Source organism: Oryctolagus cuniculus, chromosome 1 (assembly GCF_964237555.1).
Source record: "Oryctolagus cuniculus chromosome 1, mOryCun1.1, whole genome shotgun sequence".
Taxonomy (NCBI): Eukaryota; Metazoa; Chordata; class Mammalia; order Lagomorpha; family Leporidae; genus Oryctolagus; species Oryctolagus cuniculus.
Window position 1 is genome coordinate 123144697 of NC_091432.1, and position 24960 is coordinate 123169656.

Sequence of the window (24960 nt, forward strand, 5' to 3'; positions counted from 1 at the left end):
CTGACAAAGGTATGAAAGTTTTTTGTAAATATTTGCAGCAATACTGATACATCTCTTTACTTTTTCTTTTTTTCTTTTTTTCATTTGTTTTAAAAATCTTAGCTTCCACATATAAGGGAGAACGTGTGGTATTTGTCTTTCTATGTCTGGTTTATGTCTCCTAACATGTCCTCCAGTTGTGTCTGTTTTGCTGCAAATGGTAGAAATTTCATTCATTCTTTTTTTATAGCTAAATAATATTCCATTATGTATATATGCCACATTTTCTTTATTCATCTGATGATGGACACTTTGGTTGATTCCAAATTTTGGCTATTGTTGACACTTTTAAAAAAAATTTACTTATGTATTTTTAAAATTAGAGTTAGAGAGGGAGAGAAAGAGAAATCTTCCATGAACTGGTTTGCTTCCCAGATGGCTGCAATAGCAAGCATTGGGCCAGGCTGAAGCCAGGTGCCAGGAGCTTTATCTGGGTCTCCCATGTGGGTGCAGGGACCCAAACACTTGGGCCATCTTTTGCTGTTTTTCCCAGGGCATTAGCAGGGAGCTGGATCAGAAATGTAGCAGCTGGGACACGAGCCAGCACTGTTGTTAGATGCTGGTGTCACAGGCAGCATCTTTACCCACTATGCCACAACACCAGCCCCAAGTCTGTGACACTTGTATATACAACCTGAATATATGACATTGATATAAGAGGAAATCTATTGGTTCAAGACGGGTGCTAGAGGAACAACTGAATAGGCACCTTTGTGTAACATTTAGCCAGAGAATTCTGTAGGTGGTTCAGGAATTGAATTCAATGACACACCTTTGCATGCATTCAGACCTAAAAGAAATATATTAGATAATTGATAATCTTTGCCAAAGGCAGTATCTTGTGTTACTATTATAAATAAGCAAAGGAATCCTTTCTATTTAATTTCTGTTTATAGTCATCAAGAGGCTTTCAGGGGCAATTGTGGAATATAACCAATGTTTTCCAAGTTGCTTCTATAAAATTAGATGTTAATAATATTTGCCCAATTTAAAACATGATGTTGTAGGTTTACTGGAATATTGCAGCAAATGTTTTGAAGACATACTGCCGCATATTCCAGCATTGTGATGTTGTGTCAATGGCACGCAAAGCATTCTGCTCCTTTTCTCTGTAAATGGAGTTGAATTTTTGCTTCAAGAGTGCACTTTTCTGTGTTTAGACTTTTAAACCTGCTGCCAAAACCCAACGTTAATCTCCTACGATCCCTGTTTGGATCCTTATTCAAGATTGCGCAACATTCATCATCCTTTCAGAAGACAAGTTTTGACCTGTCGTTGTGTATAGCAGCAAGCCTTCTTTGGCCACCTATTCCCAATAGTGCAGAACGAAACACAGAATGGCAGAGAAAGGTAATTACATAGCTTGTTTTTATGTATCCGAAGTTCAGTATATTAATTAAGATGGGTCATTTTGAAGTGCACACTGTAGACACTCCTCTGCAGGGACAGTAATTCCTCCTTCTAGAATTAGTGGGAGGGTGGGGTATTAAGCACACCTTGAGAGCACTGACTCACTCTCCCTGTCCAAGAGTCCAAACACCAGATTAAAGATATGACACAGAAAGAAAAAAGTCATGTGGTGTAATAGAAACAAACCTGGGCTTTGGTGTTAGACAAAACAAGGTTCAACTCTGGGTGTTACCACTGGGGGCTGTGTGACCCTGAGCACTGTTTCCTGGCCAAGTTTCCTCATCTATGTAATGGCAGTAATTACAGTGATAGAAGAACTGGATGACTTTGCCTGAGTGGCCTGCTGTAGTATGGGTGCACCCATTACTTTGCTCTGGTAATTTTTGGTCCAGTTTCCTCTGCTGGCAGAACATAAAAATGAGTCAAAGATTCCAGAAGATCCCAGTGGAGTGACAACATGACAAACTGGACCTCTGTTCTTTGCCAGGCTTATCCAGAAAGTAAGGTAGAAGGCTGAGGTGAGGTGGGGCAGTGCACAAGGAGGGACTGCACTTGAACAAGCGGACGTTTTCTCCCCCAGCTGCCTGCTTTCTTACCCATAGAAAAGACTGAGAATCTCTGCTTTTGGATTCTTGCCCGACAAGCTGAATTTCCCAAGCATGTGTCTTTTGGTTGCTTTACAGATTTTATAATGCCACTGCCATTTTCCATCCCAAACCTTGTAATTGAAAATGTCATATCTGTAAATATGTCTTCATTGATTAAAAATGCCCACAATAAGAAAATTGCAAACTGAAAATGTTAGTCCATGGATTAGAAGAATTTAAAGATCTATGCCCCCAAACTCTCACAACAGGCATCATTTCACAGAGAAAATGGGTTCATATATCTTTCATGTGAATACTGAATTTTCCTGAAATTCTGAATTCCACATTTTGTTAGGTCAACAACGCATATATGAAGTGTGGTTTCTAACGGTGCCAAGTATAAAAGGTACATTCTATATTGACCCTTGTGTTACAGGTTGGTCTTGTGCAATTTTTGATTGAACATTGCTTCAGGATTTTTGGAAAAGATGTTACCTCCCCCATAAGAGAAAATGCAGCGCATCAGGACAACTGCCAAGGAGCTTCAGGTACCCTGAAACATTTAACTTCCTTTGATAAGAAAGTGACAGAAACAGTGCCAGGTTCATGAGCAAAACTGAGGGTCTGCTTTGGAGTCAAGTGTATGTCCCAAGGGCCCAGGGACCCAGCTGCTCCTTCTTCAAAGGCTAGCCCATGGATCTCAGAGGTTTAATACTGGTGTGAGACAAAGGAAAAGATGAGCCAAAGTCCCTGATTTTGTGGCCACGTTGAGAGACGTCATGCTCTAAAACACAGGGCTGGAAACTAAGCAACAAACAGTGAAGTGAAGCAGTCACTTCCATATGCATGTACTTCACAAAGTGCATGGATGAATGGAATTTTAAACGGGTTTATTTTCTGCATCTGTATTTAGAGGCAGAGGGGCAGATAGAGAGCCCTACACAGAGATCCCATGTGCTGATTTGCTCTGCAAATGACCGTAGCATATGAAGCCAGCCTGCACCAACATTAGAAGCAAGGAAATTTGTTAAAAATATTTATTTAAAAGGCAGAGTGACCTTGAGAGAGGGAGAGACACAGAGATACCTTCTATTATCTGGTTCTCTCCCCAAATGGCTACAATGCTCAGATTTGGCCCAGGCTGATGCCAGGAACCACGGACTCCATGCTAGTTTTCCACATGGGTGCAGGACCCAAGAATTGAGCAAACTTTTGCCTCCTCAGACACATTAGCTGGGAGTCGGATCAGAAGTGGATTATCTGGGTTTTGAACTGATACTGTAGTGTTAAATGCAAGTATCATAAGCAGTGAACTGGCTCCAGGGGAAAAAAAAAAAAAACATTAATCCAGTTCTCCCACATGTGTGGTAGGAATCCAGGTACTGGAGACATCACTACTATTTCAGTTTGTTTTGGTGGATAAAAATTTTTGAAATTCATGCATAGGTTTTCATAATATATTCTTTCCAAGTATAGTGAAAAAATGTGAAAAAACACTTGGCACCAAAACATAATAATTATAGTTTGTTCCATTTTTCCTAAATGGTTTGAAGTTTTCTTATACGTATAGATAATTGCTCCAGCTTGAACTCAAGTGAGGGATTAAAAACAATGCCATTTTTATTTCTCTCACACACACATACACACACATATATAGAGGCAATTTCACAGTGTATATACTTCTTTTGGATGCAATAACATTGATTCCAAATTGTATATCACTTATATAACTATTATCTCCTATTAATACTTCAGGGGAGGCTTAGCTGGACACTCTCTGGTCACATTTAGATTATTTATGGGCCTGCAACCAACTAGCAGCTTGATTAATTAAGTATCCCTAAGAGTAGGGAAACTAGGTTGCATAAAACTGATCAAACTGTATGCTAATATGTATTTCAAATAAACATTTGCACATGTTGACGTATAGGAATAGGATCTAGAACGATGCCCTTGAAGTGCCCAGTGGATGTGTATTTAAATCTCATTTTGTAAACATGGTCATCTGTCAGGCTACACCTTCACTCTTTCACAGTATTTGCTATAACAGGGTAGTTTGAGAAAATGTGAAGATACTTCGAGAAGTCATGCATAACTGAGCAGTAGGAACTTTGACCTCAGCAGCGTTTTCTTTGAGAAGCAGCGTTCCTTTAGCTGGGGCTGTTGAGCAGTTAGAAATTATTTGGTTCACTTAACTGGATGTCACAAGGAAAAAGACCATAGAGGATCATTCTACACAATGAAGGACAGCAATTGGACAGATGGAATAATGTCATCTAAGGAGTTTCCTGAAGTTACCAGCCGTCAAGAGTGAGGAAGCCAGAGTATGGCTGTGAATTGGGCTCAGGCATCATGGTGTGAGGACGGGCAGATTGCTGTGATGGGAGATCGTTGGCAGTGCTTGGACATTCCAAATGCCAGACAGAAACTCTCAGCATAGGAGGAGACAATGAAAGGAAATGATCATTGCTGGTGCTGTGGCTCACTTGGCTAATCCTCTGCCTGTGGCACTGGCACCTGGGGTTCTAGTCCCAGTTGGGGCACAGGGTACTAGTTCCAGTTGCTCCTCTTCCAGTCCAGCTTTCTGCTGTGGCTCAGGAGGGCAGCGGAGGATGGCCCAGGTGCTTGAGCCCCTGTACCCGCATGGGAGACCAGGAGGAAGCAACCGGCTCTTGGCTTTGGATCGGCGCAGTGCCAGCTGTAGCGGCCATTAGGGGAGTGAACCAATGGAAAGGAAGACCTTTCTGTCTCTTTCTCACTGCCTATAACTCTGTCCTCTTCTCTTATTTCTCTCTCTCTCTCTCTATCTTTTCTCTCTTTTCTCTCTTACTCACTCACTCACTGTCTAACTCTGCCTGGCAAAAAAATAAAAAAAAATTAAAAAAAGAAAGGAAATGATTATCAACTTCCAGTCAATTGGAATACTAAATGGTTTTTAGCTTTTCTGACCTTGAACACACTGTTTAATCAGGAAAGTTGCACCCCTACAGGCGAAAAACCTCATGATACAATGCAACAAGCAGTAGCTAGCACTATCTGGGATGTAGTCTCACTGTAGAAGGAGAAGCTCAAACTTTAGATTTTACTACCAGTTTCTAGGAGATGAAGAAGCAGAAACCATTCACACGCATGGATGCCGTGAGCCAGATTCAGAATGTAGACATTTCTACACAATGAATGATGCGGTTTCTCTCTAGCCACTTCAGCACAAATATTGTAATCTGGAAATGTTGTAAATGCAGTCCTGTGAATTCTTCTCTGCGCCTAAACCTCTCACTTCCTCCTCAGATCCTCATGTGCAGCCAGCTCAAAGAAGGCGTCCTCTTAGAAAGTGGCTGTTTCAGCGAGGCCCTTCCAGGACCTGGGAAGATCCTCCTCAGGAACCTGCTCTGCCTGTCACACAGCCAGTGCAGCTCTTTGGATCTCTCATTCAAGATGTCTGTGAGAATGACAACCTGCCCAAACCTCTTGTAGTAGGTCTCATTTTGGTTTTCTATCGCCCACTTTTGGTGACAGAACTTATGGGGTCAAGTCTCCTCATCTAAATCTGTCCCCAAGTGGAGAAGTCCATAGATGATCCCTAGCTTTGGCAGAGAAACTTTGTTCATGCTATAGCAATGAATGCAAGCCTCATTTAGGTATATTAGATTGCTAAGACAAACACAGGAGGATAAAAGACACTCTCGTCTATGTCACTGCTTTAAGCAAAGACACCCACGCATCTGCCCAGAGAAATCTGAATGGGCTTTGTGTGTCTGAATCTCTGTGATTCCACCTCCTGCTCACGTTTTCCTTGTGGCTCCTTCAGAACCTGAATCATCCACTCACCTCAAGTCTCTTAGCATTTCATCTTCATCTAGACTTCTCAGTGATACCACTCAACATATCTCACCTGTATTTTATTTGTCTCTCAGGACTTCAACATAAAAATTCATTCTCACATATTACTCCTTACATTCTTTTTTTTTTTTTTTTTGACAGGCAGAGTGGACAGAGAGAGAGAGAGAAAGGTCTTCCTTTTGCCGTTGGTTCACCCTCCAATGGCCGTCGCACCGCGCTGATCCGATGGCAGGAGCCAGGTACTTCTCGTCTCCCATGGGGTGCAGGGCCCAAGCACTTGGGCCATCCTCCACTGCACTCCCTGGCCACAGCAGAGAGCTGGCCTGGAAGAGGGGCAACCGGGACAGAATCCAGCACCCTGACCGGGACTAGAACCTGGTGTGCCGGCGCTGCAAGGCGGAGGATTAGCCTATTGAGCCGCGGCGCCGGCCACTCCTTACATTCTAACAGAACTCGTGAAATGAAAGCTATAGATTGGGGGGCCAGCATTGTGGCGTAGCGGGTAAAGCCGCCACCTGCCGTGCTGGCATCTCATATGGGTGCTGGTTCAAGTGCTGGCTGCTCCAGTTCTGTCTGGTTCCTGCTAATGTGCCTGGAAAAGCAGCAAGCTTGGGCTCCTGCACCCATGTGGGAGACCTGGAGGAAGCTCCTGGATCCTGATCAGCCCAGCCCCAGCAGTTGCAGCCATTTGGGGTGTAAACCAATGGATGGAAGTCCTCCTTTCCCGCTCTCTGTAACTTTGACTCTCAAAGTTTTTTTTTTTTTTTTTTTAAAGAAGCTACAGATTGGGCCTTTATCACTGAAAATTGATGTGTTATATATTCAGGGGTATATTTATTAAGGGTTCAGTATGTCACCAAGCTAATTTCTTGATGTATTGAGTTTGAAGCTAGATGTGAACAAATTCATATTATTCAAATTCATAGATACTGCATCTTTCACAGTGAATGTAGGTGGAGTCTGTGAGTATCCTCATCCACCCCTCACTAAAGTAATAAAGAGAAACCTTACTACTTTATTCTGACTAAGGTCACTGAGGAGACAAGTGGCATACTTTATGGAAAATGTCCTAGGAACCTAACTCTCACACTTACTCTCTTTCTGGACTTGATATGGAGATAGAGCAGCAGGGAATGAAAGATTCTTGAGAATGGAATGCAATCGGGAGGTTTCAGAGAAAGGTTTCAGCTTCATTTTAAAAAGCTTTTATTAACATGAGGGCAGCAGATTTCATAGGTGCAATTCTTGGAAGATCACCATACTTTCCTCCTTTCCTCTATCCCTCCATTCCCCTTCTACCCTTTTATGTTTTTCCTTTAATTTTTGCTAAAACATAACTTCAGTCCACTGTGTAATACAGGCTTAATGCACCACTAACCATAATATTCAGCAAGTAAAAAGTAAAAAGAACAGTATTCCATAGAAGTATAAACAGGGCTATAAATCAGAATCAAATCCCAAGATGTCTATTTCATTCCTAAACATTTTTGGAATTCTTTATTAACTATTACATATTAGAGAAACATAGGATATTTGTCTGAGACTGGCTTATTTAACTAAGCATGATGATCAAGTTATATCCACTGTGTTGCAAAAGACAAGAGTTCATTCTTTTTACAGCTGAGTAGTGTTCCATAGTGTATACTACCGCATTTCCCTTACCGAGTGATCAGTTGATGGACATCTGTGTTGATTCCCTATCTTAGCTATTGTGAATTGAGCTGCAGTATACATGGGGGTTCAAATAACCCTTTCATATGCTAATTTCATTTCATTTGGGTAAATTCCCAGGAGTGGGATGGCTGGATCATATGATAGATCCATTTTAATATTTATCAGGAATTCCTATACTGTCTTTGAGAATGGCTATAGTAGTTTGCATTCCCACCAACAAGGGATTCCAACAATGGATTAGGGTACCTTTTCTCCCACATCCTTGCCAACATTTATCATTTGTTCATTGTTGTATGATAGCCATTCTAACTGGGGTGAGATGAAACCTAATGTGCTTTCTATGCACTTCCCTGATGGCTAGTGAACCTGAAAATTTTTTCATGTGTCTGCTGGTCATTTAATTTTCATCTTTTGACAAGTGACTATTGAAGTCCTTTGCTCATGTCTTAACTGGTTCTTTATTTTGTTGTTTTTGAGTTTTTAAGCTCTTTATAGATCGTGGAAATTAATCTTTATCAGTTGAATAGTTTATAAATATTTTTCTCCCATTCTGTCAGTTGCTTCTTTCCTTTGTGTTTGCTTTGCAGTGCTGAATCTTCTTGGGCTGATATAATCCCATTTGACTATTTTTGTCTTTATTGCCTGTGCTTCTGGGGTCTTTTCCAAGAAGTCTTTGCCTGCACCACTATCTTGGAGGGTTTCTTTGATGTTTTCCTCTGGTAATTTGATTGTATCAAATTCTTTAGATTTAGATCCTTGACCTCCCTGCAATTGATTTTTGTAAAAGGTGTGAAGTAGGGATCTTTCATACTTCTGCATGTGTAGATCTAATTTTCCCAGCACCATTTGTTGAAGAGACTGTTTTTTCCAAGGATCAATTTTAGCTTGTTTTTCAAAGATTTGTTGGTTTTAGGTGCATGGACTAATTTATGAGGTTTCTGTTGTTTCATTGGTCCATGTGTCTGTTTTTGTGCCAGTACCAGGCTGTTTTGATGATAACTCCCCTGTAGTATGTCTTGAAATCTGGTACTGTGATCCCTCTGGCTTTGTTTTTGCTGTTTAAGATTGCTTTAGCTATTTGGTGTCTTTTGTATTTCTGTATGAATTATTTTTCTAGATCTGAGAAGAATGTCCTTGGTATTTTGACAGGGATCACATTGAACCTGTAAGTTGTTCTGTGAAGTATGGACAGTTTGATATTTTTTCAGTCCACAAACATGGAAGATTTTTCCATTTTTTTCTTCTATTTCTCAATTCTCATTGTTGAGACTTTTCATATCCTTGGTTAAATTTATTGCAAGGTATTTAATTTTTTGTAGCTACTATCAATGGTAGGGATCTTACAAAGTATTTCTCAGCCATTTTTAGAATGTAGAAATAGTGTATGTAGTGACTGGGAGAATAAACAAATGAGACATATGTCTAGCAGTAAGATGTCCTTACTTGATGACAATCATTGGTATTTGTTGACTATGAGGACAGAATGAGCACTTATAAGAGTATAATTTCATAGAGGCCTTGAAGTAGAGAAATGGGATTTAAGGTATAAATTCTAGGGGCAGTATTGTTATGCAACAGATAAAGTTTCTGCCAGTGATGCCAGCATTCTATACAGGTGCCGGTTTGTGTCTTGGTTGCTCCACTCCTGATCCAGCTCCCTGCTAACATTCCTGGGATAAACAACAGAGGATGGCCCAAGTGTTTGTGCTCCTGCAACCCAGGTGGAAGACCTGGATGAAACAACTGGCTCAGCCCTGGCTGTTGTGGCCATCTGGAGAGTGAACCAGTGGATGGAAGATCTCCCCTGAACTCTAACTCTAAGAGTATACAAATTATCTTTTTAAAAAGGGAAAAGACATGCAGAATCACTGGAAATGAAGATATAGTTAAATCAAGCACTTAGGATGATTCATTGTATGAACGTGGAATGACTGATGTGTACAAAATGCATTCAAAAACACCAAAATGATATCTCCAACACGGATTTCCTTCCTTTCTCCCGACACCTGTAACCTTGCATACTATAGGTTTCTGTCACAACGGGGGCATGCCTGTGTTTGGGGATTGTGGATGTGAAATGTCATGTAATTTTATGGCCTTTATTTTACCCATAGGATATGCTTCTTTGTATTGAGCAGAAAGGTCTGCACACAGAGGGTATCTTTAAAAAGTGTGGCAATGGAAAATCATGTAGAGCCCTAAAGGATAAATTAAATTCTGGACACCAGGTAGACTGGGAGAATGAATCTGCTGTTGTTGTTGCAACTACTTTAAAGGTAGGAAAAGTTCTGTCATCATCTGTATACAATATAGATGTCATGTGGTAGGTTTCTTTCATCATGATTGTCCAGTAATAGGTGTAAAACACTAAGATTATTTAAATCATGTCAGAAAGTACACTTTGCAGGCAGCTACTCCCTTGGTTATTCAAAAACCCATGGGTGGAATATGCTTCCCTTTATCATCACTGATAACCCTCTCCTGCCTCAGCCTCCCATACAAAAAAAAATAATTAATACTACTCACAAAACAATGTCAAAACCTACCCTTCTACATACAGAATCCTGACTCAAAAGCATCCTGCATTGGTTAACTTTCACAATGTCTTTAGTTATTTTTAAAAGATTTATTTTTTGGAAAAAAAGAGTTACAGGGAGAGAGAGAGAGAGAGAGAGAAACAGGTCTTGCATCTGCTGGTTCACTCTGCAGATGGCCGCAATGGCCAGAGTTGCACCGATCCAAAGCCAGGAGCCTGGAGGTTCTTCCAGGTCTCCCACGTGGGTGCAGGGGCCCAAGGACTTGGGTCATCTTCTACTGCTTTCCCAGGCCATAGCAGAGAGCTGGATCAGAAGAGGAGTAGCCGGGACTAGAACTGGTGCCCATATAGGATGCCGGTGCTTCAGGCCAGGGCTTTATCCTCCTGTGCCACAGCGCTGGCCCCCACAATGTCTTTCTAACAAAGTAAAAATCCCCAAAGGAAAGCTTTTAAGCTTTTGAAAACCGTTAGAGAATTGTGCCATAGTAAGCATGTGGCTGCTTTACAGTGAATCAACAAATACTAAAAAGGGGCCATGGACTCCTCCATTCACTTCCTCCTCATTTCTCCCCTTGTCTTCTATGTACTTCAGAAGCAGAGTAGCAAGATTTTACTATTTTTTTTGCCTCCTTTCAATTTTACCACTCGCATATGCTTGGTTAGTGGTTACTATGTTTATCGCACTAGTGTAAACTTGCTCTCAACAGAAAGCTTGACTTGGAAATCTGGCTTTGAATGCAGGTGTAGTTACCACAATTAGTTCAGAATATGGGCAGGTAATCTGTATGAAAAATATATATTTGAAACAATACAGCTAAATCAAGTGTTTGGGTACATTTCTAAAAGGAGAACTATCATAACAGAAAAAAATTGAATCAATATATTTTACTACTTGTTAGCGGCTAAAAATACAGTATTGTGGTCATGACTACAAACAAGTTCTGCAAATTCCACTGAAATTAGACAGTTGGTGTTTCCCTCTCCCCCATTCATATTTGGCCATAGGATAAGTGGCAGTGGTTTGGTCATTTGTTACAGTTGACCACTACTATGTTTACAGCATGAAAATACAAATAACATGTTGAATTTACCCTTCGTAAGGTAACACACATGAAATGGATCTAATTTTACAGCGAGACTCAGTTATTTCTATGAAGACTTTGCAATCTGGTCCTTGACAATACCATGTCTAGAACAATTCTATAGTTGTAGGACAAGAAATGGGAATATGAGCAGGGCCACATTGATTTTGCCATTGTGATGTCAAAATTAGAGGCCCAGAAGATTATATCCTGGGGTGGCCAGCATTGTGATGCAGCAGTTTAATCCTCTACCTTCAATGCTGGCATCCAATATGGGAGCTGGTTCGTCTTCTACCTGTTCCTCTTCTGATCCAGCTCCCTGCTGATGCACCAGGAAAAGCAGTGGAAGATTGCTAGAGTACTTGGACCCCTGCCTCCCACATGCGAGACTGGATGGAGTCCAAGGCTCCCAGTTTCATCCTGGCCCATCCCTGGCAATTGTTGCCATTTGGGGAATGAACCAGGGGAAGGAAGACCTTTCTTTGTGTTTCTCCTCCTCTTGTTCTGTAGCTTCATCTCTCAAAGAGATAAATCTTCATAAAGGAAAGTTTCAAGGGCTCAATTTCATGTGTTGACATTGTTCATTAACACCATAATTGGGCCAACTTTCCAAGGCCACAAGTAGGAAGCTTATCCATAGCCTTGATAGCCAAGGATCTGTAATTGTGAGCTATCTAAATCATGATTAAGTTTCTTTATTGTGGGGATGGTACATGTTTTAACCAATGGATTTTAAAGAATATGTTAAGTATTTTGTAACAAAGTTAGAATCTTCTGCTTACAACTATAAGGAATTGAATCAATATAAAGGGTGGGGAATGTCTAGCCCATAAAATAATTTGGTCTGGCTCTGCCAAGGCAACTGCAAGCAGGACATGAACTTCAGCAAATCTATAGCAGGCTAATCTATAAGTTGATAATTTTGTATGATCCATGAATGATGTTGTAATTATTCAAATGGCCCTTTGCTGAAAAAAGGTTCCCCAGCCCTGCTGTATGAAGACATGAAGAGTGAGGCTGTAATGAGAATTTTCTCCCTAGAAGCTGCATAGCACATACAGCTCAGATAAGAGGGCTGCATTCTCACCTTCCATGTGAACGTGAGTGCATTCATGATTGTGTTATTGATGTCTTTGATTTCAAACATTTCCTGCTAACAGTTAACAGCACTAGGCCTGAAATAAGCAGGCAAAATGTATATGATTATTTTCTTTCAAGAAAATAATGAGTAAGGATGATTCTTCAACAGATCTAGTCAGTTGGTACTGGTTTGTAAAGTGTACCTGTGAGGGGAAGGTACTTCATTTCCACCACTGCCTGGAACTCTTCATGCTGCTACTTTTCTTTAGAGAAGATCCAAGCCTGTGTTTCTGCACGAGCATGTCAAGGGAGAGTTGGAGCCAAGCTCTTTGTAGGTCACATTCTGGGTAGCTGTGAACAAACGGGGACTAAACTGAGTTCTTCAATTAAAATTTTCTTTGTATGTTAGCTAATAATGTTTTCTGTGAAAATATGATTTATAAAAAAATTATACAAAGATTTTATTTTTTCTTCTAAGGATTTTCTTCAAAATATTCCAGCAAGTCTGTTTACGGGCTACCTCTATGATAACTGGCTTCATGTTCTGGACGAAGGGAGCGAGAAGGCTAAAATAGTGGCAATTCAGAGGTGAGGATGCAGTCATCATTCTCAACCAAACATAAAAAGCCTAAAAAAAAAAGCCCTTTTATTCATTATAATCATGACCTCCAACAAAAGATATTTTTGGTCACACAGGTGTAGGCCCATTTAGAAAGGGTTCCAGGCCTTGCTGCTGTCATTTAGTTCTTGTTTCTCTGACCATTACTAATATGGAGTCTTTGACCTTTGTCTGATATGTGACCCTGATACAAGAGGAAACTATTGGTTCAATCCAGATGCTAGTGGCCTGATGAGTCAGTAGTCTTTATGTAACACTGTCAGAGAGTTAGCCAGCCAGAGAATTCTACAGAAGGTCCAGGAATTGAATTCATGACACATCACATTTGTGTGTGCTTCATAGCTGTACCAAGTCTCTTTGGTAACTGATAACCTTTGCACTCTTGCCCCATTCCTTTGCTACTACATTGAAAAGGAACCCTTTCCATTAATTTCTGTTTATATTCTTTAAGAAGCTTTCATGTGATCAGATTCTAGAATGCAACAAATGTTTTAAATATGCTCTGTTAAATATGCTATTTTTGATAGTTGCTCAATTTAGTGTGTAACATAGTAGACTCAGAAATACTTTGACAATATTCAAACTATTTTGAAGACATACTGGTACACTGTCAAGTATTTTCACTGGGTTTCACCAGTGGCAAACAAAGCATTCAGTTCCTCTTCTCTGCACGCACAATGTTCTGAGTTAAAGTTCTTGATTTAAGAGTGCACTTTTCTATATTCAGGCTTTTAGACGAGCTGCCAAAACCCAACGTTAATCTCTTGCGTTCCCTGTTTGGACTTTTAGACAAGATTGCACAAAACTCATCATCCAATCATATGACGACCTCTGACTTGTCGTTTTGTATAGCCCCAAGCCTTTTTTGGCTACCTAATTACAGCAACTCAGCACAAAGAGTGGAACGAAAGAAAAAGGTAATGAGATGCCTCATTTTTTATGCTGTCTCTGCTTTGCACCTGAAGTTCAGTATCTTAATTCGGATGGGCCATTTAAAAAAAATATTTAAGTAAAGGAAACAAATTTCATGTATTTCATATAGTTTTAAGAGCATAATGATACTTTCCACCTATCCTCCCTTTTCCTCCTTCCCTCATTCCCACCCTTCTTCATTTTCCCTTTAATTTATACCAGATTGGTGACATAAAGAAAGAAGAGGGTCACACAGTGTTTGGAATATGGAGTGTGGCTGGCATTGTGGTGCAGCTGCTTTTAACATGAGCATCCCATATCTAAGTGCTGGTTCAAGTCCTGGCTGCTCTCCTTTCAATCCAGCTCCGTGCTAATATTCCTGGCAAGGCAGCAGAAAATGGCCCAAATACTTGGGGCACTTTCACCCAGATGGAGTTCCAGGCTGATAGTTTTGGTCTGCTCCAGCCCTAGCCATTGAGGCTATCTGGGGAGTGACACCATTTAAAGACCCTTTTTTGTCTCTTTCCCTCTCTTTGCAACTCTGCCTTTCAAGTAAGTAAAAACCAATTTTAAAAATAAAGAGAAACAAATGTGGGCTTTGTGTTCTACAAAACAAGTTTCAACTCTAGGGCTTACCTTTGAATGCTGTTTTGCACTGGACAGTGTTTGCAAGCCAAGGTTTCTCACCTAAGTAATGGATGGTTAGAATGGCAAGAACAGGATGAGCTTGCCTGGGTGGACTGGGAAACATGTGCACACCCACTGACCCTCCTCTACCAACTGCAACTCAGAGATATGCTGGGTCAGATTTCATCTCTGCTAGAAGAATTGAAAACAAGTGAAAGATTGCAGAATCTCCTAATGGAATCACAATGCTAAAGGAGCCTCACTCAGCTCATCCCCACACTCATCCAGAAAGCAAGGCTAAGCTGATGCAGGGCAGTGCTCAACCACAGACTACAGTTAGAAAAGCAGATATTTTCTCTCCACCTACTCCTTTCCTGCCAGAAGAACCCAGTGGGGATCTCTGTTTCTCAAGTTTAGGATGTTGACTTCAGAAGTGAATTTCTCAAGTTGGTGTCTATTTGGCTGCTTTACACATTTTAGAATATAAATGTATTTGTATCCCAACCATTCTATAAATGTTGGTTGAAAATGTCATATCTATAAAGATATGTATTCATTGAAAAAACTGTCACAAATGATAACTGACTTAAAGAATATAAAAATCGGTGCCCAAATACTTTCAAAATTGACATCATTTCATAGAGAAGATGGGCTCATGCGTTTTTTAAAGAATTATTTATTTGAAAGGCAGAGAGCGAGCTAGTGAGAGCACTCTTCCATTTGCTGATTCACTCCCCAGATGGCCACAATAGCTGGAGCTGAGCCACTCTGAAGCCAGGAGCCAGGAGCTTCTTCCAGGTCTCCCACATGGGTGCAGGGACCCAAGAACTTGGACCATCTTCCACTCCTTTCCTAGGCCATAGCAGAGTTGGATCAGAAGTGGAGCATCTGGGACTTGAACTGGTGCCCATATGGGATGCTAGCACTGCAGGTGGCAGTCTTACCCACTATACCACAGTGCCAGCCTTGGGCTCATGTATTTTTATGTCTATATTGAATTTTCCCTAAAATTCTGAATTTCACATTTTTGACTGGTTCACAATTCATTTATGAAATATGACATATAATGATGCCTAGTGTAAACATACACTCTATCTTTGTCCTTTATGTTACAGATTGCTGTTGTAAAATTTCTGATTGAGCATTTCTGCAGGATTTTTGAGGAAGATGTCATCTCCCCCATCAGAGAAAATGCAATAAATCAGGACAACTGCCAAGAAGTTTCAGGTACCCTGAATCATTTAACTGCCTTTGATGACAACTGGTAGAAACACTGCCAGGGTCATGAGCGATCCTCAGACAGACTTTGCCATAGAGTGCAGGATATGTCCCAAGGACAACAGTATAAGGCAAGGTACCCAACTATTCCTCTTCACAGGTTGGCCCACAGGTCAAGGGAGGTTTCACACTGGTTTGAGACAGGAAAAGGCATGGTCCCTGATCTCAGAAAGGTGCTAGTGCAAATTTTTTTTTTAATTTTATTTAATGAATATAAATTTCCAAAGTACGACTCATGTGTTACAATGGCTTCCCCCCCCATACCGTCCCTCCCACCCACAACCCTCCCCTTTCCCACTCCCTCTCCCCTTCCATTCACATCAAGATTCATTTTCGATTATCTTAATATACAGAAGATCAGCTTAGTATATATTAAGTAAGGATTTCAACAGTTTGCTCCCACACAGAAACATAAAGTGAAAAATAGATGATTTTTTTAAATGATGATGAAATCAGATCAGACCTATTGTCATGTTTAATCCCAGTGAGAGTCAAGTTGGGAGTTGATAATTTTTTTTTTTTTTACAGAGGATCAGTTTAGTATACATTAAGTAAAGATTTCAACAGTTTGCACCCCCATAGAAACACAAAGTGAAATATATTGTTTGAGTACTCGTTATAGCATTAAATCTCAATACACAGCACATTAAGGACAGAGATCCTACATGAGGAGTAAGTGCACAGTGACTCCTGTTGTTGACTTTACCAATTGACACTCCTATCTATGGCATCAGTAGTCTCCCTATGCTCCAGTCATGAGTTTCCAAGGCTATGGAAGCCCTCTGAGTTCTCCGATTCTTATCTTGTTTAGACAAGGTCATAGTCAAAGTGGAGGTTCTCTCCTCCCTTCAGAGAAAGGTACCTCCTTCTTTGAAGACCTGTTCTTTCCACTGGGATCTCACTCGCAGAGATCTTTTGCCAGAGTGTCTTGGCTTTCCATGCCTGAAGTACTCTCATGGGCTTTTCAGCCAGATCCGAATGCCTTTAGGGCTGATTCTGAGGCCAGAGTGCTATTTAGGACATCTGCCATTCTATGAGTCTGCTGAGTATCTCACTTCCCATGTTGGATCACTCTCCCCTTTATTTATTCCATCGGTTAGTGTTAGCAGGTACTACACCTGTTTATGTGCTCCCTTTGACTCTTAGTCCTTTCATTATGATCAATTGTGAACTGAAATTGATCACTTGGAATAGTGAGATGGCATTGGTACATGCCACCCTGATGGGATTGAATTGGAATCCCCTGGTATGTTTTTAACTCTACCATTTGGGGCAAGTCAGCTTGAGAATGTCCCAAATTATACATCTCTTCCCTCTCTTATTCCCACTCTTATGTTTAACAGGGATCACATTTCAGTTAATTTTTAACACTTAAGAATAACTGTGTATTAATTACAGAATTAAACCAGTCATATTAAGTAGAACAGACAAAAAAACTACTCAGAGGGATAATGTATTAAGTTGTTCATTAACAGTCAGGGCTATGCTGATCAAGTCACCGTTTCCCATAGTGTCCATTTCACTTCAGGAGGTTTCCTTTTTGGTGTTCAGTCAGTTGTCACTGATCAGGGAGAACATATGGTATTTGTCCCTTTGGGACTGGCTTATTTCACTCAGCATGATGTGTTCCAGATTCCTCCATTTTGTTGCAAATGACTGGATTTCGTTGTTTCTTACTGCGGTATTCTAAAGAGTACATATCCCATAATTTCTTTATCCAGTCTACCATTGATGGGCATTTAGGTTGGTTCCAGGTCTTGGCTATTGTGAATTGTGCTGCAATAAACATTAGGGTGCAGACCGCTTTTTTCTTTATCAATTTAAACTCCTTTGGGTAAATTCCAAGGAGTGGGATGGCTGGGTCGAACGGTAGGGTTATATTCAGGTTTCTGAGGAATCTCCAGACTGATTTCCATAGTGGCTTGACCAGTTTGCATTCCCACCAACAGTGGGTTAGTGTCCCTTTTTCCCCACATCCTCTCCAGCATCTGTTGTTGGTAGATTTCTGAATGTGAGCCATTCTGACCGGGGTGAGGTGAAACCTCATTGTGGTTTAGATTTGCATTTCCCTGATTGCTAATGACCTTGAACATTTTTTCATGTGCCTGTTGGCCATTTGGATTTCCTCTTTTGAAAAATGTCTATTGAGGTCCATGGCCCATCTCTTAAGTGGGTTGTTGGTTTTGTTTTTGTGGAGTTTCTTGATCTCTTTGTAGATTCTGGTTATTAACCCTTTATCTGTTGCATAGTTTGCAGATATTTTTTCCCATTCTGTCAGTTGTCTCTTCACTCTCCTGACTGTTTCTTTTGCAGTACAGAAACTTCTCAATTTGATGCAATCCCAATAGTTGATTTTGGCTTTGACTGCCTGTGCCTCCCAGGTCTTTTCCAGAAACTCTTTGCCTGTGCCAATATCTTGCAGGGTTTCTCCAATGTTCTCTAATAACTTGATGGTGTCAGGTCGTAGATTTAGGTCTTTAATCCATGTTGAGTGGATTTTTGTGTAAGGTGTAAGGTAGGGATCTTGCTTCATGATTCTGCATGTGGAAATCCAATTTTCCCAGCACCATTTATTGAATAGACTGCCCTTGCTCCAGGAATTGGTTTTAGATCCTTGATCAAATATAAGTTGGCTGTAGATGTTTGGGTTGATTTCTGGTGTTTCAATTCTGTTCCATTGGTCTATCCATCTGTTTCTGTACCAGTACCATGCTGTTTTGATTACAACTGCCCTGTAGTATGTCCCAAAATCTGGTATTGTGATGCCTCCGGCTTTGTTTTTGTTGTACCAGATTGCTTTAGCTATTCGAGGTCTCCTGTGTCTCCATATGAATTTCAGCACCAATTTTTCCAGATCTGAGAAGAAGGTCTTCGGTATCTTGATTGGTATTGCATTGAATCTATAAATTGCTTTTGGGAGAATGGACATTTTGATGATGTTGATTCTTCCAACCCATGAGCATGGAAGATTTTTCCATTTCTTGGTATCCTCTTCTATTTCTTTCTTTAAGGTTTTGTAATTTTCATCGTAGAGATCTTTTACGTCCTTGGTTGAGTTTATTCCAAGGTATTTGATTGTTTTTGTAGCTATTGTGAATGGGATTGATCTTAGAAGTTCTTCCTCAGCCATGGCATTGTCTGTGTATACAAAGGCTGTTGATTTTTGTGCATTGATTTTATACCCTGCTACTTTGCCAAAATCTTCTATGAGTTCCAATAGTCTCTTAGTAGAGTTCTTTGGGTCCCCTAAATACAGAATCATGTCATCTGCAAAGAGGGATAGCTTGAGTTCTTCCTTCCCAATTTGTATCCCTTTAATTTCTTTTTCTTGCCTAATAGCTCTGGCTAGAACCTCCAGAACTATATTGAATAGCAGTGGTGAGAGTGGACATCCCTGTCTGGTACCAGATCTCGGTGGAAATGCTTCCAACTTTTCCCCATTCAATAGGATGTTGGCTGTGGGTTTTTCATAGATTGCTTTGATTGTATTGAGGAATGTTCCTTCCAAACCCAGTTTGCTTAGAGTTTTCATCATGAATGGGTGTTGTATTTTATCAAATGCTTTCTCGGCATCTATTGAGATAATCATATGGTTTTTCTTCTGCAGTCTGTTAATGTGGTGTATCACATTGATTGTCTTGCGCACATTAAACCATCCCTGCATACCAGGGATAAATCCCACTTGGTCTGGGTGGATGATCTTTCTGATGTGTTGTTGCATTCTATTGGCGAGAATTTTATTGAGAATTTTTGCATCTATGTTCATCAGGGATATTGGTCTGTAATTCTCTTTCAGTGCTGCATCTTTTTCCGGCTTAGGAATTAAGGTGATGCTGGCTTCATAGAAAGAATTTGGGAGGATTCCCTCTTCTTCGATTGTTCTGAATAGTTTGAGAAGAATTGGAGTTAGTTCTTCTTTAAATGTCTGGTAGAATTCATCAGTGAATCCATCTGGTCCTGGCCTTTTCTTTGTTGGGAGGGCCTTTATTACTGTTTCAATTTCTGTCTCAGTTATGGGTCTGTTTAGGTTTTCGATGTCTTCCTGGTTCAATTTAGGTAGGTTGCATGTGTCCAGGAATCTATCCATTTCTGATAGGTTTCCCTGTTTGCTGGCATACAAGTCCTTGTAGTAATTTCTGATGATTCTTTTATTTCTGTGGTGTCTGTTACATTTCCTTTTTCATCTCTGATTTTATTGATTTGGGTCATTTCTCTTCTTTTTTTAGTTAGTTGGGCCAATGGGGGGTCAATTTTGTTTATTTTTTCAAAAAACCAGCTCCTCGTTTGGCTGATTTTTTGGAATGTTTTTCTTGATTCAATCCTGTTGATTTCTTCTCTGATTTTAATTATTTCTCTTCTCCTTCTAGATTTGGGTCTGGTTTGCTGTAGGTTTTCTAGATCCTTGAGGTGAATTGAAAGCTCATCTATTTGGTGCCTTTCCAATTTCTTGATGTAGGCACCTATTGATATAAACTTTCCTCTTAACACTGCTTTTGCTGCATCCCATAAGTTTTGGTATGTTGTGCTGTTATCCTCATTTACTTCCAGAAAGTTTCTGATTTCTCTTTTGATTTCTTCTATGACCCATTGTTCATTCAGGAGCATGTTGTTCATTCTCCATGTGTTTGCATATGCTCTAGGGATTCCTGAGTTGCTAATTTCCAACTTCATTCCTTTATGGTCTGAGAAGCTGCATGGTATGATTCTAATTCTTTTGAATTTGCTGAGACTTGCTTTATGGCCTAGTATGTGGTCAATCCTAGAGAAGGTTCCATGTACTGCTGAGAAGAATGTAAAATCTTTAGCTGTAGGATTGAAAGTTCTGTATATATCTGTTAGATCCATTTGGGCTATAGTGTCGTTTAAATCTACTGTCTCCTTGTTGATCTTCTGTCCTATTGATCTGTCTATTTCTGAGAGTGGAGTATTGAAGTCCCCCAGTACTATTGTATTGGGGTCTAAGTCTCCCTGTAAGTCCGTTAACAAATCTTTTAGATAAACCGGTGCCCTGTAGTTAGGTGCATATACATTGATAATTGTTATATCTTCCTGTTGAATTGATCCCTTAATCATTCTGTAGTGTCCCTCTTTGTCTCTCTTAACGGTTTTTGTGGTAAAGTTTATGTTGTCTGAAATTAAGATGGCTACGCCTGCTCTTTTTTCATTTCTGTTGGCATGGTATATCTTTTTCCAGCCTTTCACTTTCAGTCTGTATGGATCTTTGTTGGAAAGATGTGTTTCTTGTAAGCAGCAAATAGATGGGTTTTGTTCCTTAACCCAATCAGCCAATTGGTGTCTTTTAACTGGACAGTTCAGGCCATTCACGTTCAATGTCACTAATGATAAGTGGTAACTTTGCCCTGCCATTTGCCAAAGATAAGTTCTCATATATGCTTTGAATTCCCTGTGATCTTTTGCTGTGAGGTTTCCTTCCTTGGTTTCCTTCCTTTACCTTCTTTCATATTGATGACCGTGTTTCTTTGTTTCTGTGTGTAACACATCTTTAAGCATCTTTTGCAGGGCTGGACGAGTGGCAACAAATTCTTTCAATTTCTGTTTGCTATGAAAGGTCTTTATTTCACCTTCATTCACAAATGAGAGCTTTGCAGGACATAATATTCTGGGCTGGCAGTTGTTCTCTCTTAGTACCTGGGCTATATCTCGCCATTCCCTCCTAGCTTGTAGAGTTTCTGATGAGAAGTCAGCTGTGAGTCTGATTGGAGATCCTCTGAGAGTAATCTGATGTTTCTCTCTTGCACATTTTAGGATCTTTTCTTTATGTTTCATTGTGGAGAGTTTAATTACAACGTGTCATGGTGAGGATCTCTTTTGGTCGTGTTTATTAGGGGTTCTGTGAGCTTCCTGTACTAGGATTTCTCTGTCCTTCTCCAAACCTGGGAAATTTTCTGCTAATATCTCACTAAAAAGGCCTTCTAATCCTTTCTCCCTCTCCATGCCTTCAGGAACTCCTAGAACCCTAATGTTGGGTTTTTTAATAGTATCCTGAAGATTCCCGACAATATGTTTTAGATTCCTAATTTCCTCTTCTTTTCTTTGGTCTGACTGTATCCTTTCCTGTTCTCTGTCTTCTAAGTCCGATATTCTCTCTTCTGCTTCTCCCATTCTGTTTGTAAGGCTCTCTATTGTGTTTTTCATTTGATCTATTGAATTCTTCACTTCAGTCACTATCCCAGTTTCCTGTTGTACTAGTTGTTTCGTTTCATTTTGATTCCTCCTTAATATTTCATTTTCACGAGATAGATTTTCTATCTTGTCCATTAAGGATTTCTGTAGTTCAAGAATTTGTTTTTGAGAACTTCTTAATGTTCTTATCAATTTTTTGAGATCTGCTTCTTGCATTTCTTCTATGTCATCATCCTCATAATCTTGAATTGGGGTGTCTTTTTCATTTGAGGGCTTCATGGTGACTTCCTTGTTTTTATTACCTTGGTTTTTGCGTTTGTTATTTGGCATATTGGAGATATTTGGTTTCTTCACTGTGGTGCTTTTTCTTGTTATACTATGACTCTAGATTAAGTGGACTGTCTGTTTTTGATGGAGCCTTAGGGCTTGAGATGGGTGTGGCCTGAGAGCTCTGTTTGGTGTGCCAAAGGTGACACTCCCAGGTTAGGCGTGGTAAATCTCTCTCTTCTTTTTTTTTTTTTTTTTGATTCAAAAGGGAAGTTATTCTGCACAGCTGAACGAAGTTGGAGGTAGTTAGCAGGCAAATGATATACCCACAGGAGCCAGAGATCAGAAGCTCTTTCCCAAGGACCACACAGGGAATCTGTTCGGCCCTCAGAGTGGGCTCAAATTCTCCTTCAGTCTCCCACTGGGTTGCCAAAGTTATGGAATTGTAGCATCTCTGGAGAGTGCTCACGTGAATTCCATGAGTTCTCTCCCCCACCGTCTCTTTTTTCACAGTCTCAGTTCAGTAGCACCACAAATTTACTAGGTCCTAATCTCCTGTTAATTCTCCCCGCCCAGAGTCAGGTTTTTCTGCTAGGCTCAGGGCCGGTGCAGACCTGAGGTCGCTCTGCTTATGACATATGTCCAAGATGGCGCCTGCTCTTTGTCTTGCTCGCCCTTGAGAGGTGAGCGGAGAGAGAGAAACCTGTGTCCGTACCAGTCACCTTTTTTTTTTTCCTCTCTCTCTCTTCCAGTTAGCCTGGTGAAGTTCCCCCCTCCCCCGGGGGTGTCGTTCCCTCTAGTCTCCTCTCTCCGCTTGCCTGCCGGTGTCTCGGGCCATTGAGGTTCGGCTCACCTCGCGTTCCAGTGCTGGTGTGTTGAGTCTGCCGCTGGTGTCCCGAACTGTGGGCTCCCACGCTCTCCACGCAGGTCCGCTCCCCTTCCAGCGCCGATGTGTGGACTCGGAGCCCTGGACGTCCCAAGTCTCCCCGCTGTTGTCTGTGTGGCACGCACTCCCCTTCTAGCACTGGCGCGCAGACCCTGCGGCTTGTGCAGCTCGGTCCCCCAGCTCGGCTTCCACGGCTCGGTCCCGCGGCTCGGCTTCCGCGTGGTGGGCGACCTTGTTCTCCCAGTAGGTCCTCCGATTCACGGCCACTCGATGCAGAAGAGTTTCCTCTGCAATATTTTCCTGGTTCTTTTTTCTGAGGCTACCGTAACTCCCCTTTTATTAAACTAAATTTTCCCGGACTATCGGTGTGCGCCCTCACTATTCCGCCATCTTGGCTCCGCCCCTCGTGCTAGTGCAAATTTTAACAGCATCATATTCTATGATCCACCAACTGGACTCTTTCCAAACAAAAGTTGAAGTGGATTCCTTCCTTATGACTGTACCTCACAAAGACATGATGAATGGAAGTTAAAACATGAGTTTATTTATTTAGTGAAGAGGCAGAGAGGCACACAAAGATCTTAACAGACACAGACCCCATCCGCTCACTGGCTTGTTCCACAAAGGACTGGGCAGGGCCAAAGTCAGAAACAAGGAGCTTAAACCAGGTTTCCCACTTGCATGGCAAGATTCCATACACTGGGACAATCCCTACTGTTTTCAGTTTATTTTGGTGGCAAATATTTTTTAAATTCATGGCTAGTTTTTTCATTATACAAATTTTCCATGCATAGTGAAAAAATGCTTTGAATCAAACCATTTTTGGCACTAACATATAATTATACTTTGTATTCTGTTTTTCCACAGATAGATTGAAATCTTTTTCTTGTACTTATAGAGAATGTGCTCTAGATTAAAGTCAAGTGAGGGGTTCAAAACAATGCCTGTTCGATATCTTTCTCTCCTTCCACTCTATGGTCCTTGAGGCACCGCAGGTGTCCAGTGCTCTTTCAGTTTGAATACTTCCAGCATCATTGAGAAAGAGAGTCTTGTTTCACTGTCAAGCAGCCATTCCAGAACATAAAACCTGTGTCATGATTTTCCTGCTGTGTTCTCTTTGGCCTGACCTTCTCTGTCAGCCTTGGTTTCTTCAGCTCTAAAATATGGACATGAAGACTCTGTATATCTCAGGATTGCATTGCAGGTTAAATCAGATAATGGTATAAACTAACCGAGGTGAAAAAAGATTTCGCAGGATAGTAGGGATTTCTCTGAAATTTGAAGCTAGCTAATACTAGCCCAACCTAGGTAACTGGCAGCCAACAGGCACTCAATTCCCTAGGATAGAGTTCAGGACCAGAATTTTGAGGACCTGTGTTATTAGTGCCTTCAGATTTGTGCCTTTTCCTGGTCTTAAGACATTTACTTTATTGCTTGGAGAAAATCTTTAGGAAAATCCATTTCATCAGGAATTGGGATGCTTCTGATAGCTTAGAATATTGATATGAAAACAACCTTGTGTTTTTCCCTCAATAAAGAAAGTGGAGCAATTTGATGCATGCCAGCCTGTACAAGTCTTGATAATTGACAAGAAAACACATTTCAGGGATGATGTCCAGACCACACCTGCCATGGGGTCAGCCAACTCTCTGTCCTTCATTTTCTGAGTTGTTTAATAATGACATCTGCACAGATACATATGACTTTCCCTTTTCATAAACTTCCTTTAACATTATGACAAGAGCTATTTTGTAAAATGTTCACATGATTTTTCTAAATTTGATGAAACCTTTGTCCAGAAATAATGGACTGTATTGATAATGGGATGCACAGGAAGCACGTTGTTAAATGCAGACCACCTTTTTGGTGCATGTTGTGCCTCACTGGTTCTCAACCTTTTATGAGCAGCTTCCATTCTATTAGGTCATCCCAGCTACTTTTTCTTTCCCATTTACCTCACACATGGAGACACAAACAGT

The 24960-nt window shown here is 40.7% G+C and overlaps 1 protein-coding gene and 1 long non-coding RNA gene across 5 annotated transcripts in view; one reads left to right on the forward strand and one right to left on the reverse strand.

The window, feature by feature from the left end:
* LOC103348895 (uncharacterized) overlaps positions 1-24960 on the forward strand; it is a 106218-nt gene that overhangs the window by 58604 nt on the left and 22654 nt on the right. For 3 of the 4 annotated variants that reach the window (XM_051847953.2, XM_051847943.2, XM_051847949.2), the window contains exons 18-24: positions 1200-1389; positions 2473-2584; positions 5325-5509; positions 9665-9826; positions 12727-12836; positions 13595-13784; positions 15522-15633. In XM_051847953.2, coding sequence (XP_051703913.2) covers positions 1200-1389; positions 2473-2584; positions 5325-5509; positions 9665-9826; positions 12727-12836; positions 13595-13784; positions 15522-15633 — 1061 coding nt within the window. Of the gene's footprint in view, positions 1-1199; positions 1390-2472; positions 2585-5324; positions 5510-9664; positions 9827-12726; positions 12837-13594; positions 13785-15521; positions 15634-24960 lie in introns of those variants that run through there. The other variant, XR_007920220.2, reaches the window with a different exon arrangement.
* Positions 1-24960, reverse strand: part of LOC127491502 (uncharacterized) — an 81190-nt gene that overhangs the window by 9087 nt on the left and 47143 nt on the right. The window contains exon 2 of the long non-coding RNA XR_007920227.2: positions 12452-12599. This is a non-coding gene — a long non-coding RNA (uncharacterized lncRNA). The remainder of the gene's footprint in view (positions 1-12451; positions 12600-24960) is intronic.